This window comes from Pan paniscus, chromosome 14 (assembly GCF_029289425.2).
Source record: "Pan paniscus chromosome 14, NHGRI_mPanPan1-v2.0_pri, whole genome shotgun sequence".
Lineage (NCBI taxonomy): Eukaryota > Metazoa > Chordata > Mammalia > Primates > Hominidae > Pan > Pan paniscus.
In genome coordinates, this window is record NC_073263.2 from 102703197 (window position 1) to 102722763 (window position 19567).

The 19567-nt window shown below is 36.3% G+C and overlaps 1 protein-coding gene across 6 annotated transcripts in view; it reads right to left on the reverse strand.

Annotated features, from left to right (window-relative positions):
• NALCN (sodium leak channel, non-selective) overlaps positions 1-19567 on the reverse strand; it is a 358635-nt gene that overhangs the window by 131143 nt on the left and 207925 nt on the right. For all 6 annotated transcript variants that reach the window (XM_034936923.3, XM_063595854.1, XM_063595853.1 and 3 more), the window contains exon 14: positions 8895-9032. In XM_034936923.3, the coding sequence (XP_034792814.1) occupies positions 8895-9032 (138 nt within the window). The remainder of the gene's footprint in view (positions 1-8894; positions 9033-19567) is intronic.

Here is a 19567-nt window from a genome sequence, read left to right on the forward strand (position 1 = left end):
TCATGGGAGTGGGTGACAAGCCCTCATTCTGAAAGGAAGAACCATTTTTCAGTTCTCTGAGTGTTCTCATTTGTTCTGTTTTTACAGAAAGCTGAGGTAATGCTCATTAGTAATCAGAACCCATTACAGCGATGTCTGCGTATTACCTTCAGCTAATGTTTACCTACACTGCCACATGTTGCTGTGCCAAAAGGTTTTTCTATAGCCACTAAATGTGATTTACAGGTTCATATTAAAACGGTATTGATGTAATAAAGGAATTTTACAGGGACTTGCCACATTGAATCACAAGAGTGTCATCATATGTATAAAACACTTTTACCTTTGTGCTTTGACTGTTCTAAATTATGCAACTAATTTGCTTTGCATTATTTATTTCTTAATATTTAGATTTATGTGATATTTCTATTGATTGATTGATTGATTGAGGCAGAGTCTCTCTCTGTCACCCAGGCTGGAGTGCAGTGGTGTGATCTCAGCTCACTGCAACCTCTACCTCCCGGGTTCAAGTGATTCTCCTGCTTCAGCCTCCGAAGTAGCTGGGATTTTAGGTGCCTGCCACCACACCAGGCTAATTTTTGTGTGTTTAGTAGACACAGGGTTTTACCATGTTGATCAGGCTGGTCTGGAATTCCCGACCTCAGGTGATCCACCCGCCTCGGCGTCCCAAAGTGCTGGGATTATAGGGGGAGCCACCACACCTGGCCCGATATTTCAATTTATAATGCAACAGGATATACTATGTCCCTATTTTTTTTAATGATATAATTTCAGGGGAAAAAGGCTAATGACACCACCCTTCATCTCCTCTTGAACCCTGCTAACTAAGTACATGTATGCTTTCAACACAGTGGTGTTTAGTTTGTACAATGCTGTAAAAAAGAAAGCCAAATATCTATTTTTTCATGCATTTACTATTTGGCACTTTTAACAGGTCTATAGCATTTGATCATATTAATATGCAACATAGCATTTGTTCTACTGTGTAATATACAGCTGATGTATGTATCCACTTTTTAATTTTATGATCGATATTGATACATTATGAATCAGTGATGTCAATGAAAAAGTGGAGAATAACAATGTATTTCAGATATCTAATTCTTTATTTCCCTCAGATTATAATGCCCATTGCTAAGGTATGTTTAGCATTGACAATGCATTCAGTGTGGAAAATGCCACATTATCAGGCCTGCTGAAGTCTGGGAAGTCTCTCTCAGAATACTTATGAATGACATAATAGAATTTTGACCTTTCAGCTTAGTGGATTTCAAAAGCGTAATTTTCCAGGTTCAAACTGGTACCTGGACCAGGGTCTCACAGGCGTTTGATTTCTCTAATATTCTTTATGACGCTCCTCTTTCTCTAATACCTCCTTTTTCTTTTTCTCCTCTGAAACAGCCCAGATTCACCTCAGTTAATGCTGTGGTAGTTATTTGCTCTGTTTAAGTTTTATACATGTGACCACAGATATATTTATTTTTTTTCTGTTTAACTACAATGAATTTCAGTCAAATTCAATAAATTACTGAAATAGTTGCATTTACAAGTATAATTATTTCTTCCAATTTTGTTGTGATGCAGATCATTTTGTCTAACATAATGTAGTTCTCATTCCCTCAGAATAAGACTTTTGGATTATCATGATTCAAACAGCTGAAAAGTGTGATTTATTTTTGCAAGAGGGTAGCCTTGTCATTCACAATGGATTTTCTGGTTGAAAATTTCTCTCCCTGTAGCAACATATCCTATTTTACATTCTCTCTGACTCTGCAGATAGCCATGACCTTACCCTATATAGCTTTCCCTTTTCATTTTTCTTTCTTTTTATAAAGTTTAATTTTATGATTTTTTCCTTTTATATAGCTTAAAGATGTCCCTTTAGCTGAAATTTCACCTTTAATCTTATTTTCTTCTTTGCTGTGAACTTTATTAATAATTTCTATCTTTAAATTATTTTCAAATATACACTAGAAACACAGCAGGAATCAATGTCCCACACTCTTGTGTTTTTCTTTTCCTTTTTACCATTTATAATCACCCTATCCTAAGCTGTCTTGCCGCCTGTGGTATGAAACAATTTCACTTTTTATATGGGTCAACAAAAAGTCAAATGTAATCAGCGCAGTGTAAAATGGGATACGTTCAACACAGATGCACTTTTAAATGAATTCTATACAATCAAGTTATTTAATTTACACTTTGGAATGCCCATTTGTGTCAGCAAAATATGACTATTCTCAGCAAGCTGCCACTACCGAGGCAAAATCAAGAGATTGCTGTGTTAATTTCAGCACTTCAAAGGTAACAAAAAGACTACCCACAATGAACGCTTAATTACATTTTCTCTCTTCTCAGTATTCACATCACAGGGCTTTCCTTTGAAACAGTAATAGACAGAAAAACATTGCAGGAAAAATGGAGTCTTTCAACTTGTTAGGTCTTCCATAGTCCTTATCCCCAAATCATTGGCAAAGGTGGGGAAAAAGATGAATTTAACAAGCATTCAATAAACTGCAATCAGTCAGGACAGAAATACAGAATACATACCTGGCGGAAGAGAGAGATGTTTGAAAGGGACAATACATGGAGGTTATGAATATGCATTTGCTATATACTTCAGCTTGATTTTCATTGTGGGCTGAAAATTGGTGCCCCCAGGGGTGATGAAATAGCCTGCTGTTCTTTATTCCAGAACAAGCTGCAACCACACATTTTATTTTTCGCTGCTTGGCACATGCCTGTCCCTGGGAAGACTAAATCAGGAACTCACCAAGTTGTATGGCACCACTGTTCGGTGTGAACAAAGACACATCAGAGCCTGTATGTTTACACAGACTTTTTTTTTTCCTTCTCACCCATTTGGGTTAAAATGCATTGTAGCATTTTGTAAAAGGAAACATACGATTAAACAAAAATGCTCATTTTAAGGTAAGTTCAGCTCTAAAGACAGGCTTATGGAATATTTTAACTTGTGAAGTTTAGTTTTTAGGGGCATGCAATGTGTGTGTAACACAGACCTGTCACCCTCACGCATGTGTTTATATGTTAGCCCACAGACTATCTCCAGCTGTTTCACTGCCACTACTTTTGATATTTCTCATAAGGCAGATTGGGAACAATTGGGAAGCGGATGTTTATTGATCACATAGCAAGTAGCAATGTACACATGCCTCTCTTACCATTTGCATCTTCAGGCCTTGGAACCACCGGTTTCATTTGTTTGTTGGTTAGCCTGTCTGTGTTTGTTATGGCTAATTTCCAATTATTTGTAGCCCCTAAGAGGACATGAATTAAGCTCTTTCCCACTTTGGCCAGGACGTAGGTTAGTACCTGCACGTGGTAGTAGAGGTTCAGTAAAACTGTATGAAATCAAATTGAACTCACTTCATAAAGCCCATTACAGTAACTGTTAGTCTAAGGGTATAAAGGAAAAGAAAAACAACTGCTGATCATGTTTTAAGCAAAATTTTTTGTGAACTGGGGAAGTGACTTCAGTATTAGACTTTTTTTGGGTAGTATAGAAGTGATAATCTTTGTTTTAATTTAGTTATACAGTGTTCCCTCTTATTAAATTATGTATCATTTAAAAATAATTTAGAAATTTAAAAGTTTGAACAGTTTACCTTTTTTGTGTTAGACTTCATAATCAGATAAATCAAATAAATATTCTAAAGCTTGCAGTTTCTCATATAAATCTGAGAAAAATTGATTTGAGTTTTATTTAAACAGTATATTTCATTTAGCTTATGCTATATCTAACTAGTAAGTAGAGATGAGCTAAAGACTTAAAGGTGAAAAGCAAAAATTATAAACAATTAGAAGAAGATATAGGAGAATATTTGTATTACTTCAGGTGGGAAAGAATTCCTTAAGCATGAGGTCAAAATAAATACAGACCATCAGTCAAAAACCGATAGTTTTGACCTAATTTGATCATTCCACAATGTATGCATGTATCAAAACATCACGTTGTGCCCCATAAATACAGTAGGCTCCCCCTTATCCACTGTCTCACTTTCTGTAGTTTCAGTTCCCTGTGGTCAGCCACAGCCTGAAAATATTAAGACATTTTGAAAAGGAGAGATGGAGACAGAGAGAGAATGCGTATTCACATAACTTTTATTATAGTATATTGTCATAACTGTTCTATTTTGTTATTATTGTTGTTAATTTCTTACTATGCCTCATTTATAAATTAAACTTTATCAAAGTTATGTATGTATAAGAAAAAACATAGTATATATAGGGTTCTGTACTATCCATGGTTTCAGGTATCTACTGGGAATCTTGGAAAGTTTCCCTCGGGGACAAACGAGGACTACTATATATACAATTATTATTTGTTAACTAAAAATGAAATAAAAATATATAGAATGTCAAAAGACATCACAGACAAACTGGAAGACAAAATACTGCCTAAGAGAGGATATTCGCAACACATGTAATAGTCAAGAGATTAATATCCAATAAATATCCAATAAATGAGTTAAGACAAATTAGTTTTTAGGAAAATAGGTAAAACAAACAATTGCGTCACAAAAAAGATGGTCAATAAACATAGTAAGAGGTGCTCCCTTATTAATAATTATGGAAATGCAAAAATGCAAGCCCAATTGATACCAGTGTTCACTCATAAGATTGCCAAAACCTCACATGTCAAACAATGTGACGTCTAAGTAAGAGTGTAAGAACACAGGAATTCTCAACTATTGCACTTGGGAGGGTAAATTAGCACAATTTATCTATACAGCAGGAGTCCACAGTGTTTTCTTAAAGGTCCAGACAGTAAACATTTTAGACGTTGAGGGTCATGAGGCAATACTGAGGATATTCTGTGGGTACTTGTATAACCACTAAATTATAGAAACCATTTTTAGCTCACAGGTTGTATAATACAGGTGGTGGGCTGGATTTGGTATCTGGGCTTGCAGCTCCCTGGTATAGAGCAATTTGGGCAGTACCTAAGATCCAAGCATTCTACTTTCGGACATATATCCTAGAGAAATTCACATAAGTGGGCACGATACATAAATGTATTGCAGCATTATAAAAGTACAACATTGGAAAACAGCCTAAATAGCCATCAGAAAGGGAACTGATAAACAAATATGGCATATTCACAGTCCGCGGAGTACCATATGGCTCTCTATAACAATGACCAAATTAGCTTCATGTGGAGTAAGATAAAAAGATCTCAGAAAAAAATAGCCAGTGAAAAATTTAACTGCAGAATATATGTTGAGTTTGATACCATTTGTTCTAAAAATTGCTGCCACAAATAATTGATAAGGAGGGAAACACATGACCATGAATAACTTGGCCCCAGCATGGACTTATAGGGAGAGAAGTATGTATTACCAGACCACTCCCCTAGGGATGGCCATCAGTTGACTGGAGCAGTGCTTTGCAAACTAAGAAAACTTAATATTAATCTTCAGAATTTTGGGCATAAAATGTATTTAGATGGTAACCTTAAGTTTAAAATACTATATGTATACATATATATACACACACATATATATACATATATACACACACATATATATACATATATACACACACATATATATACATATATACACACATATATACATATATACACATATATACATATATACACATATATACACACACACACGTGTGTGTGTGTGTCTGTGTGTGTGTATATATATATATATATTTTTGAGATGGAGTTTCACTGTTGTTGCCCAGGCTGGGGTGCAACAGCATGATCTCGGCTCACTGCAACCCCCACCTCCCAGATTCAAGTGATTCTCCTGCCTCAGTATCCTGAGTAGCTGGGCTTACAGGTGCTCACCACCATGCCTGGCTAATATTTTGTATTTTTAGTAGAGATAGGGTTTCACCATGTTGGCCAGGCTGATCTTTAACTCCTGACCTCAGGTGATCCACCTGCCTCAGCCTCCCAAAGTGCTGGGATTACAGGCATGAGCCACCGTGCTGGCCCTAAATACTATATTTTTAATGGATGCATATATGTGTGGGAAACCTCTGCATTTCATTGATTTTAAGATGCACATTTACTTTCACCTTTTAAAAACTCTGAAGTAGGGATGCACCTTATCCTCTATGTGTATAGTTTAATTGTTTTTCTCTTTAGTGTTACACAAACTGAGTCTTCTACTGAATGACAGAATGTTAAATTTAGTGAAATATGTTCTAAAAATTGGAAAATGAATTTATATTAAAATTATCAGAGTCATTCCCTGGGAGAAGAGGTATAGGGAAGGAGAGAAACAAGAAGAGTGGAAATTAATTCAGGAAGGGGCATAAATGATACCCTAATAAATTGCATAAATTAAAAATATCTTAACATAATATAAATTTAACATTTATTAATATATGGCTTTAAATGCACAAACCGTCTTATCTACATTTAAAGGGGCTCAGTGCTGGTGCTCTAAAACATCCTCAGAAATACAGGGTTAACTCGCAGATACATGACAACCTTGGAAACTGGGTGTATTGTGAATTATTATCCTCACTTTCCAATACAAACAACAGAGAGATCAGGGAAGTTATGTGAGTCTTCAGAAATCAGATATCGAGTGACCAGCAGAGCTAGAACCTGAATCTGGATTTTTGCCCCCCAATTTCATAGTCTTGTACGACACCGCATTTACCAAACTGTTCTCGTTAACATGTAGACTTCTGAATTCTCAATTGTCTTACAGACTTTTAAACAGTGTGAATAAAAGAACAAGTTATTTCAATTTTCAGTTTTAACTTATAACTGTTGTTTGAAAATTGCAATAAAAAAGTTAGAACAGATGTTTTGGGTAGATACTTAAATCAGTAAGTGGAAAGAGTAGAATTAGAGATTGGTTTTCATCTTGTGCTCTGTGGATTCCTAAAGCCTCAGGTGAACCCCAGGAGTCCTTGGATGAACTTTAAGTGTTCTATAACCAATGCCATATTTTAGCCCATAAAGAAGATTTAGATTGCCCAAGAAGGCTATATACCAGTTATAAAATTTTATTTTATTATATTAGTGACCCCAGTAGAATTTTCACTTGAAAAAATATTACTTTACTAAATAATTTAATAGGCTAGTTTTTTCTTCCAGCTTTCATTTTTTGTGTCTCTGATTTAAGAATCAAACGTATATCTGAGTGTGAAACATTTTCAGTGAGGAAAGTAAACCATTTTGTTGTTTTATTAGGAAAACGATTAGGTTGATTACTATAAAATAATTAGATTGATATTCCCTGACATAGATGATTTCAGTGAAATCTATCCTGCATTTAACCCACAATCAACAGTCTGAGCAATTCCATAGTTTTAGAGTAACTTAAACACAAGTAGCTTAATAAACTTAGCTGAACGCATAAATGATGTGTAAATGCATGGATGAATGAATAAATGGCACAGGCTTAAAGGTCCTGGAAGGGAAGATGCAAAGACCCCAGGGCTAAGTGTTGTGCAAACACCAGCACAGCCAGATTCAGCTTTGCAAGCCAGGCTTCCATTCCTATTGCACAATGTTCCTATCTTTCGTGAATGTTTTAAAAGTCAACTCCACGTATAAAAAGGCCAAAACTATGTCTATGTAGTTCTACTGTTTGAGCCCATGACTTCACACCACGTAACAATGAATTCTCATTAACTTTTTGGTGGACATGTCTTAGTTTTGAAAGCCTCTGTCTGTCTATAGCAAACACAACTTCTAAGTTATATCTAGTTTATCAAGGACTTATTTCATTCACAGATATTTAGAATTAAAACTGACCTTAGAGATTATATGTAATTTGTTTGATGTGAGTGATTCTTTGGCAGAAGTTTGATTTGACAAAGACATTTTTTTCAGACAACTTTAAACTTCATTATCCCAGGAAGCAATAATAATTAGCTGCAAGACTAAGGACCAAATCTAGATCAGACAGACCTGGGAACACTCTGGTCATATTTACATTCCATGTGACATCAGATAAATTACTAAACTCTTCTGAGTCTCAGTTTTATCATCTGTTAACTGGGAATACTATCTAATCGGGTGTTCCAAAGATTAGCAATAATATTGTAAGATATTTTGTAACTGTAAGACATATTACCAAAAACAATAGTAGCAGTTGTATTTATTTCTTGTGTTCCTGATAAAGGGAAACATTTGAGTCCTCAACTTGGAACTTCTAACGTGATGTTAGAACTCAGGTTTGCTTCTTAAATATGAACAAATTTATTACATAGAGATGAGCATTTGGTATTACCTTCCTTAGTAAGTCACAGGCTGCATTTCATAACATTTTTTCTTTGTTTTTAATGGAAGTATATTGAAGAGAAAAATCTGCTTGTGTGACAGAAGTCGGTTCTTACTGGACTTTGGTATTCAGGTTTCTTGTGCTTTTACAATATTTGCAGCAATGTGTTTTATTTTTTTCCATGTGTTTTTTTCCAGTCGCACATAGCACAAAAACACTGTGCTGATTTCTAATTAACTGACTGCACCCTGAGGTCTATAGCTTCTGTCTTCAGTTTAATTACAGCTGTGAAGAGGATGCAGTGAAACTGAAGACAGTGTCTCTACATGAGAAAAATAATAATAATGGAGTTCCGGTTTGATCCTGAGATCATCTAGGTGTGAATGCTTGGGGATACTTAAATTGGTATGTAAATGTGAGATTTTCATTTTGTTCTGTCTTGTTTTCCCTCTTGCAAACACTAGTACCTGATGGAGAAAATATCTAACTTAACGAATCAAGCAGTTCTTTGATGTGCAGAAACTTAGAATGGAAGGAGGGATCTCATCCAACCAGACTAGTCTGCATTAGTGCTTCAGCTCCCATTTTGAAATTGACAATAGGCCAAATATCTGTTGATGTTCATCCCATTATAAATTCCAAGATATAATTGAAAAAAAATGCTGAACTCACCAGAGTGGCAAAAAGATGATAGAGAATGAAATAGATGGCAACCACGGGTGCCCACATATGTCCCACAGCATTTAGAGTTTGGTCCATTACGTCCACCCATCCTTCCTGGGTGAGGATCTGGAACATGGACATAAATGCCTAAGAGGAAAAGAACAAAGGTATTACACACTAGCTTTAGGCTTGCATACAACTTCAAATTAGCATGTGATGTTTGAAGACTTTGATCTCAATATTATTAATTTTTATCTGATCAGGGCAAGAACAGTCTTGATTCAACACATAGGAAAGATATGAGAATAAAGATCTTAAAAATGTGATATTTAACTATTTGATGTGGAATAAGAAAATAATTACCCTGAATTAAAATTAGTTTGGTTCGCAGTAAATGCTGTTGAGCAAATTAGAAACAAATTCAAGATCTTTGGTTTTTGCCGTTAATTTTTTTCCTTTCAGCAAGCTATCTAACATTTTCAACAGATTACTTTTTCTTTGTTCCTGCTGCTAAGAGAAACTTATTTTTATAGTGAATTACACTTGTCTAAGGCATATAAAAGAACAATAACCTTAATTTTATTTTTATGGTACCTTTCTATCATATTATTTTAGCTATCATATTAAAAACATGGGACTCTTTAAAAAAGAAATATTTCTAAGTGATATTGCCACACTGGACAGCTTGAAGACAAACACATTTTTCATGATTTAAAAAAAGTTTCAAGGCACAGGGTCAAGATCATGGAAGAAGCCAAGACCAAAAAAACAAACAAACAAACAAAAAAGAAATAAAAAATAGAGCATTCCAACAAAGGCCAGCCAAGCTAAAAATCTCATATACTTTCTGCCAAGATCTTTGGCTAGTTTCATTCTTACATATTTTTCTAATTAAATATATGTGTATCTGTGAGTCTCCAACTCATGTATCCTATACACATTAGTAGTCGATAAATACTTTTTAATGAGACTATGATGATATCTGGAGCAAGTTGCCCCACTGGAGTCTAGTGACTCTTTAAAAATATCTTTATAGACTTCAATACGATAAAGACATAAATTGAATTCTCAGATATTGGGATTCCAATAAATAAAGTCCAGGATAATGCAAAGATGGACTGAGACCAAGACAGAAACCCAGTTACACTGGGGGACCTAAAGATAGACCTAATCTGGTAAAGATGATTTAATCTGATTCCTTCTTCTTTTTTTTTTTTTTGAAGATAAGGAAAATGAGGCTCAAAGATGTTAAGTGATTATCCCAAAGTCACGCTATTAATTTCTGGCACTAATAGAAGTAGCACCCAGGCATTAGGACTCCAAAGTAAGTACTTTTCCAAATATTGCATCCTGCATTCAGTGAAGTCTACCCAGGATCTACCAGGCCTAATTACATAGTAATCTAAGTATAATTTTCACACTTGATCTTAGCCAAAAGGCTGAGAAGCGACCTAACTGTAATTTCCTTCAGTAAGGATAACAAACTTTCTTAGAGGTACACTGTTCAAGGCCCAGAACACAGTGGACCTATTTGAAAAAGGAGCAATTAATTGTTAAATGAACCACGAACTAGAAGATAAGTTCTTCCACTTATCCTTTGTCCATGTGCAAAGTAATTATTTTTACCTTGAGTTGATTTTTCTATAATCTCATTACCTTATGAAGAAGTGTTTTGTTCATGAAAATATGAAGCATGTTGTTATTGATACTTGACCCCAGCATCACCAAGGGCAATATACTATTTTTCTTGCCATGGTGCCCAAGACACAGCCACTCTTTGCAAAAATTATTCCTTCTAAAATTGCTTTTGAGAATTTTTCAACATATCACTTATCCTTATAAGTATTACAGAACTCATCATTGAGGGCAATTATTTTTTTCCTGTATTTTTTTTTCTCTTGAATATTTATTGTATCCAAAGGTGAGGAACACGAATTCCAAAGATGATTCACATAAAAATATCAGATTGCTGTATTTTCTTCAATGAAGGTATCAGTGTGAAAACATGTACGTATCCTGGAGATTCAACAGCAATAGGTGAAGAGTCAAAATGCCTGCCAGTATAAAAGAAATTTCACTGGACATGGCTTTCTTTCCCCAAAAGTAGCAGGACAACTCATGATTAAGCCCAACAGATTTATTTTGGTATCTGGAGACTAAAAATGTAAGTGCACCTTTCAGCTGTCTTGGGCATGAACCAGCTGATGTTTTTTCATCTGTTGCATTACATTTGATCAACACAGTAGATGCTTGGGAACGTGGAGTTATGGGATTGTAATCTGTTGTTGTGAGATAAGCGATGTGGGCAAGAGCACTGGGGTTATCCTCTTTTCATTTCAGAGTCTCGGGAGAAAAAAAAATCTAATTTCCACACAGCTCAACCACCTGAAAGCTCATATTGTGAGATGCACTGAATTATATTTGCGAACAAAGCTTTCTGTGACAATGGGATCTGTGTGTTTATGGCTGCTGAAATGAATAAACCAATGAAAGGCAGTGCCAACAAATACTTCTATTAGAGGCTGAAAATTAACTTGTGTCCTGCTTGAAGGGTGCCTTATCAGTTTTGTGGAGATTTTTATCCAGAAATTTAAATTCAAATGGTAGTGTGCTTGAGATAGTGACTCAAGTGCGCTTACTGACTTACATTGTCTGTAGGGCCTGTGCTCTTTATTTATTCAAACAAGGATTATTAGTGGTTACTAAAGGTTTGATGCATTGGGGATTGAGTGGAGTAAGACATAGTTTCTTCCCTTAAGAATTGTATAATTGAGAGGGGAAGAAAAAGATGAACAGGATCAATTCTCAAAAAGGAAGAATACTGGCTGGGCGTGATGGCTCACGCCTGTAATCCCAGCACTTTGGGAGGCCAAGGCGGGCAGATCACTTGAGGTCAGGAGTTCCAGACCAGCCTGGCCAACATGGTGAAACCCCGTCTCTACTAAAAATACAAAAATTAGCCAGGTGTGGTGATGGTCGCCTGTAATCCCAGCTACTCGGGAGGCTGAGGCAGAAGAATCGCTTGAACCTGGGAGGCGGAGGTTTCAGTGAGCTGAGATTGTGCCACTGCACTCCAGCCTGGACAACAGAGCAAGATCCCGTCTCAAAAGAAAAAAGAAAATAAAAAGAAAGGGAAGAATAGTAACTTTGGTGTGTAAGCAAAATATGGTTAAACTACTGAGGGGCAACAGAGAAGAGCCAATTTAGTCCTCTTGGGTGAATCAAGAACAGTTTTGGGAAAATGAAGCAACTGACCTCAGTAATGCACAGGAGTAGAGTTTCAGTGGAAAGAAGGCAGAGAGGAAGTTGTTTCTCTGAACTACCTATTCACATGTTATTCCATTTTTCTGCCCTGTTGACCGTTTTATTTTCTTTATTGGTTTCCACCAACTCTTTACAAATAAGAAAACCCATCTTTTATCTGCCACGTATGTTCAGTGCATTTTCCCCTATACATTTCTTATATTTTTGCAAAGATCAGTTTTAAATTTCAGTGTGGTCTAATTTGTCATTCAAGTGTTTTTATTTTGCTTAAAAAGACTTCTCTCACTGCATGATTAGACATAAATTTACCCGTGGTTTTATGCAGTAGTTTGACACTTTCCTTGCTTTATTATTTTAAACATGTTGAACCTGAATTGGCTGTTTAAATCAGTTTAAATCTGAAATTTATTTTGGTATAAGTAATGAGACAGGAATTTTTTGTTTTCACTTCTGATGGCGTTATGCCTATCCCTATTTAGGATTTCTTGATTTATCCACTTTAGACATAGACTTCTGCTATGATATGTGAAGATTTCATTCAGGCACAACATCACTCCCCACTTCCCTTAACCACTCCCAAATTTGTATGTAAATCTCGATTTCTTTTTCCATCAAACTAGAAAGACTTGACCCCTTCCAGTGTGAGATGAAGGTATTACCATTGCCACTTGTCAGGTCACCTCTTCTCTCTGCTTTCATTTTCCATCTTGTGTCATGTATACATTTATATCCTCAAGTTTGACAATATTTACATTTTGTTTTTCTATCATAATTGGGTCATCCGTGCTTCTCAGCAGGTTGATAATCAATATGTTGATAGTCAATGTTTCCTATGAAAACATTGCTCACTCTTGGGCCAGGTAATGTTCTAAAATTATACTTCCCCCTCCAAGACTCTATTAGACAGTAAATGGTCAAGATTAAATGGAACCTTCCTTACTTTCCATTAATTGCTCAGAATCTGGGCCAATTTAACTCACGTTATTTGAGCCATTGTTTTTTTAATACAATTTTTGGTTTGGTTTTGTTTTTGCTGAGATTTTCTGACTATTTTTCACATGTCTCACTGGGAAAATAAATATATTCTTTCTTTCTTCTATCTCAAGTAGCTTCCAGATTCTCACACATTACACTTATCATTTAGAATAAACCCTTCTTACTATCCTACAGATGTTCTTTCTTTAAACCATCAATTGCCCAGAAACCATTTGATTCTTACTCTCATAGATATTATTCTTGGGGTCCTCTCATTACCTGTTTTAATTTGAACTAATTTCTTTCTAGACTGGTTCCACAGTTGCCAAAATTTCCACTTTTAACATTATTATCTAGATCTTTTATTCTTTCTAATACAGGGGCAGAGAATTATTCCAGATATCTCATCCCACTCATTAGCGCCCTTTTTCAATTTATCAACGAGGTTTTCTTCTCTGTGTTTTACTGTTTCAGTAGGAGGAGAGGGGTACAGGGAGAGAAGTATTAGCTGAGGCTGTGTATGGGCAATTATGCTTGAAATATCAGGCTTCAGATATTTCTTCAATTCAGGTAGGTTCAGGAAATCTTTATTGCAGCCAGAACTAATCAGTCCTAAGTGTTCACTTCTCCAAATTCACTGGCCTCTCTCCAGCCATCATTCCCACTCCACTGACTCCAGGTGAGGGAGAAGTCAATGTCCTCCTGTTGGTTTTGGTTCTCTGTATGGGCGAATAGGACAACTCCTGGGGCTTTCGACACCCCTCTTTATCCTGAGCTTCCTGTACTCTTGAAGCTTCTGTTTTTGTCTCTTCATATTTTCATTATGCTACATTTTTGTAGCAGAATGGGAGATGATTCATTTTCAGAAGGTATGACATTTTGCCTTCACTCTCAAGCCTTCTCAGCTGAAAAAAATAAAAATGGTGAGATCTAGTGGATTATTTTGCCTCTGGAACAAGTGGCTTCTATACATGAGTGGTTCTTATCACTTTCCAGGGCTCTGCATAGCCCTTTGGCCACAGACTTCACAGATTGGGGAATTTGAGTATACGGTTTAGTTGTTTTTCCAAGTTTATTTCTTCTTAACTTCTTCCAGAAGACAGTCTTAAGGGATGAGCCTAGAATATTCATGTTCTCTCTCATTCTCTTCTCCTCCTCCGCGACCCTTTCCTTTTCCTCCTCCTTCATCTTTCTCTTCTTTTCTTTCCTCCTAGCTGCTATTCAGAGAAAATGGCATGAAGTTGTAGCTCTTCCTTACTGTAGTTATCCTGGTATAATTTTATCAGGTCATTTTATTCATTTCCTTAGGTTTTATTAGCAGGGGAGTTGGGTAATTTTGCTCTATTTTGCTATTTTACCCCTCAAGTCCAAACCTATACATGTAAGTATGAGTAAACAACTGTGTTTACAAGTGCTATTTTGTTTGCTGCTAGTAACATTATCACATATTAAACATCACTATACGGGTCAATCACTGTTAATGCTGCAGATGCCTCCCTGCTGATAACTGCACCAGGGATGAGCAGTTTACTTGAGAATGGTCCAGTTTGCTATGAGGTGATCTGGAACAAGCAACTCTACCCTGCCAGGGAAGAAATAAGTAAATCAAAAGCATCTCTAGTGAATTTTAATGGGAAACTATGAAGAAAAATCAGATTGCCAACAGTAGGCTCTGGAAGTGAACAAATGAATGGAGATCAGCCATGCAGTTGAGTGGGGCAACAAAAGGGAAATTACAAAGTCAAAGTTGCCAGCACATTGATGTTCCAGGAATCAGTCTCTGCATGAACAGAATTTAAGTGGAAAAGAAAACATATTGAATAAACAGACTGCAATGATTTTTACCTAATGGAGACGAAAGATTTTGAAAATAATGAGCTGAGTTCAGCTGTGGTTTCTAATTAGAGTGTATCATCTTCCTTGGATATATGAGAACAGGGTGAGAACCAGAGAGTAGAGGGTGAAAGCACAACAGGAATGTATGAGGAACCTTATGCAAAAATTAATTCAAGATGGAATAAAGACTTAAATGTCAGACATAAAACCATAAAAACCCTAGAAGAAAACCTAGGCAATACCATTCAGGACATAGGCATGGGCAAAGACTTCATGTCTAAAACACCAAAAGCAATGGCAACAAAACCCAAAATTGACAAATGGGATCTAATTAAACTAAAGAGCTTCTGCACAGCAAAAGAAACTACCATCAGAGTGAACAGGCAACTTACAGAATGGGAGAAAATTTTTGCAATTTACTCATCTGACAAAGGGCTAATATCCAGAATCTACAATGAACTCAAACAAATTATAAGAAGAAAACAAACAACCCCATCAAAAAGTGGGCAAAGGATTTGAACAGACACTTCTCAAAAGAACACATTTATGCAGCCAACAGACACATGAAAAAATGCTCATCATCACTGGCCATCAGAGAAATGCAAATCAAAACCATAATGAGATACTATCTCACACCAGTTAGAATGGCGATCATTAAAAAGTCAGGAAACAACAGGTGCTGGAGAGGATGTGGAGAAATACGAACACTTTTACACTGTTGGTGGGACTGCAAACTAGTTCAACCATTGTGGAAGTCAGTGTGGCAATTCCTCAGGGATCTAGAACTAGAATTACCATTTGACCCAGCCATCCCATTACTGGGTATATACTCACAGGATTATAAATCATTCTGCTATAAAGACACATGCATATGTATGTTTATTGTGGCACTATTCACAATAGCAAAGACTTGGAACCAACCCAAATGTCCAACAATGATAGACTGGATTAAGAAAATGTGGCACATATACACCGTGGAATACTATGCAGCCATAAAATTGATGAGTTCATGTCCTTTGTAGGGACATGGATGAAGCTGGAAACTATCATTCTCAGCAAACTATCGCAAGGACAAAAGTCAAACACCACACGTTCTCACTCATAGGTGGGAACTGAATAATGAGAACACATGGACACAGGAAGGGGAACATCACACACTGGGGCCTGTTGTGGGGGCGGGGAGGTGGGAGGGATAGCATTAGGAGATATAGCTAATGTAAATGACAAGTTAATGGGTACAGCACACCAACATGGCATATATATACATATGTAACAAACCTGCACATTGTGCACATGTACCCTAAAATTTAAAGTATAATAAAAAAAAGAGTTGGAAAAAATAAATAAATAAATCATGCTGCTATAAAGACACATGCACACATATGTTTATTGTGGCACTATTCACAATAGCAAAGACTTGGAACCAACCCAAATGTCCAACAATTATAGACTGGATTAAGAAAATGTGGCACATATACACGATGGAATACTACGCAGCCATAAAAAATGATGAGTTCATGTCCTTTGTAGGGACATGGATGAAGCTGGAAACCATCATTCTCAGCAAACTATCGCAAGGACAAAAAACCAAACACCGCATGTTCTCACTCATAGGTGGGAATTGAACAATGAGAACACTTGGACACAGGAAGGGGAACATCACACACTGGGGCCTGTTGTGGGGTGGGGGGAGGGGGGTGGGATAGCATTAGGAGATATAGCTAATGTAAATGACGAGTTAATGGGTGCAGCACACTAACATGGCACATGTATACATATGTAACAAACCTGCACGTTGTGCACATGTACCCTAGAACTTAGAGTATAAATAAATATATCTATATAGAAATGTCACAGGGATGCTCCGGGTGAAAACACAGAGAAAAGCAGTGAACAAGCATCTTTCAGTCACCAAAAGAGCCAGAGCACTGCACTACAGAGCCACAAAATCCAATGCCAACCCTTTGCATGCTCCTTTGCTGGTTTCTCTTCAATTTCCTAATGTCTAAATGTTACAGAGCTCCAGTACTTGACCTCAGATCTTTTCTTATATCTCAATACTCACTACCTGCTTGATCTCATCCATTGTAATGCCTTCACATCCCTTGTATGTTCTGATGACTTCCACAGTTATATTTCCAGCCCCACCTCCAGAATCAACTCCACATTTTTACTTGGACAGATGTTAGATAACAGGAATCTCAGGTATTTGATGTCTCATGAAACTCCTCATGCACCACTTTCAAACCTGTTCTTTCTGCACTCATTCCCAGCCAAGAAAATGGCAAATCTATTCTTCAAGTTATTCAGGCCAATGACCCTGAAGACATCTTTGGTTCATCTCATTTCCTCACATCCTACATCCAATCTTTCAGGAAATCCTGCTAAATCCAACCTTAGTCCTTGCTTCCAGTTCTGCATTTGTCCCTGATCTTCCTTGGTATTACTTCCAAAACAGATAACAGTTTCCCCCTAAATGCCCTCACACTTTGGTGCTGTATTTTCCGGTTATAAGTTGAGATTAAGAGCGTCGGATAAAAATAAGACCACCAAAGAGGGAAGAAAGGGGGATAAGCAAAAGTCTCCATAGCTTCTCTTTTGTTCCTAGCACCCCTTAAACATCAACATAGGTGGGCTAGGCCATGTTGCCTACACTAGGCTTCCCACAGGGCCACTGAGGACCCATGCCATAGGGTCATGGCAGAGCTACATCATCAATAGCAGAAGATCCGTTTCTCTCTCAAGCCCCAAGGACCCATTTCTGACCCTAAATATCTCTAATAGACTTCCTTAGAGTTAGGTGAAGGCAAAGCAAGGGTATTTTCCTATGCTGAAATAAACAGGCTGAAAGATCATGCAAAGGAGTTTTAAGCCCTTAAAAAATATCATGGATGACCTTTGAAATTTGATGACTCAATGCATATTTTGGTATTTTAGTATGTGTGGATATCAATTTAAGTTCAAACATAGTCAAATATTAAGAAAAAGTAGAATGGTTAAACATCTTGGGTTTTGGTCAAAATAGAGTAAGTAGAATATATAGTACCATCCCTTTGCTATATCCCAAGCACATAGATATGCTTTTGTGTGCATATAAATGCTTGAAAGTGTATACAATAAACCTGTAACTCTAAGGACTAGAATGGAAAGGACTAAGGAACTATGGAAGGGGTCTATACTATTTTTTTTGACTTTTAAAAGAAATAGGTTTTTGAGATACAATTTGCATACCATAAAGTTCACCTTTTAAAGTGTACGATTAAGTGGGTTTTAGTTTATTCACATGGTTGTGCAGCCATTACCACTATCTAATTTAAGAACATTCTCTTTATCCCCAAAAGAAGCTACATACTTGTTAGCAGTCATTCTCCATTCCTCCCTCCCTCAGCCTTTGGAAATCAAAGACATCTACTTTCTGTCTCTATGGCTTTTTGTACTCTGGATATTTTCTATAAATGGAATCACGCAATATGTGGCCAGGGGTCATCCATGTTGTAGTATGCATCAGAAATTCATTCCCTTTTGTTGCCAAATAATATTTTATTAATGGATATACCACATTTTATCTATCTATCAGTTGATATTTGCGTTGTTTCCACCTTTTGGCTACTATGAATAATGCTGTTACGAACATTTATATACAAGTTTTTGTGCAAACATATGTTTTGATAAATTACTTCTGACTTTTTTTTTTACTGTTTGTACTAAAATACATGTAAAATGTACATTTTTTCATTTAAAAATATATACACTAAAAATGTTAAAATGTGGTGGGGAATACAACTCGTATCATCCACATATAACTTTGATTTTACAACATAACTTGTATCTACTTTTTAAATCTTTAACTGGTTTCAAGAACTCTTTCTCTACAAAAAAAGTTGCTTTCAAAATAAAATCCACTTGATGATTTATATAGTAGCTCAACCTTTTTATTGAGAGAGTCCCTGTTATATCTTACTATAAGACAGCCCTAAAACAGAAGACTTGCCTTGATGGTATTCACTGAGTGCAAAAGTGACTTCTCTTCTGTTTTTAATCGCCTTAATGATTCATCTACTCGGTCTCCTTGTTTCTATTTTTCCCAAACAGCAATAATTAGTAGAATAGTTTTATCTTCAGAAAAACCCACTGACCTCATAATCCGTTAATATTTTGTTTTATAATTCCTTTGCTTTTATTTAAAACTTAATTCAGCTATTCAAAGCTACAGCAATATTTAGGATAATATTGATATACAGTAAATGCTGGTCGTACCTAATGATGGGGTTACATTTCTAAAAAGTATATTGGTTGGCAAAGTCATAACTGACGGGATGAAGATCTTGTGGAGAATTAGGGGTTAAGGAAAACCAATGAAGATGACATGAAATGTATTTAAAATCCTATGGTAAATAAAAGCTCCAGAAGCCACAACTTACTGTGGCTAAACTAAATTGTACCTAAATACACATAGTATGGATTTGGAATTTGGAGTATAAATATAGTACTGTTTGTTAGAGCCATTGACCATAGCTATTTCTTTATTTCAGATCCCTCCATTCAATCACACTCTTCCCAGTTCTTCAAATTCCATCTCTCTGTCTTTTTTTGTGAAACCCTTAGGA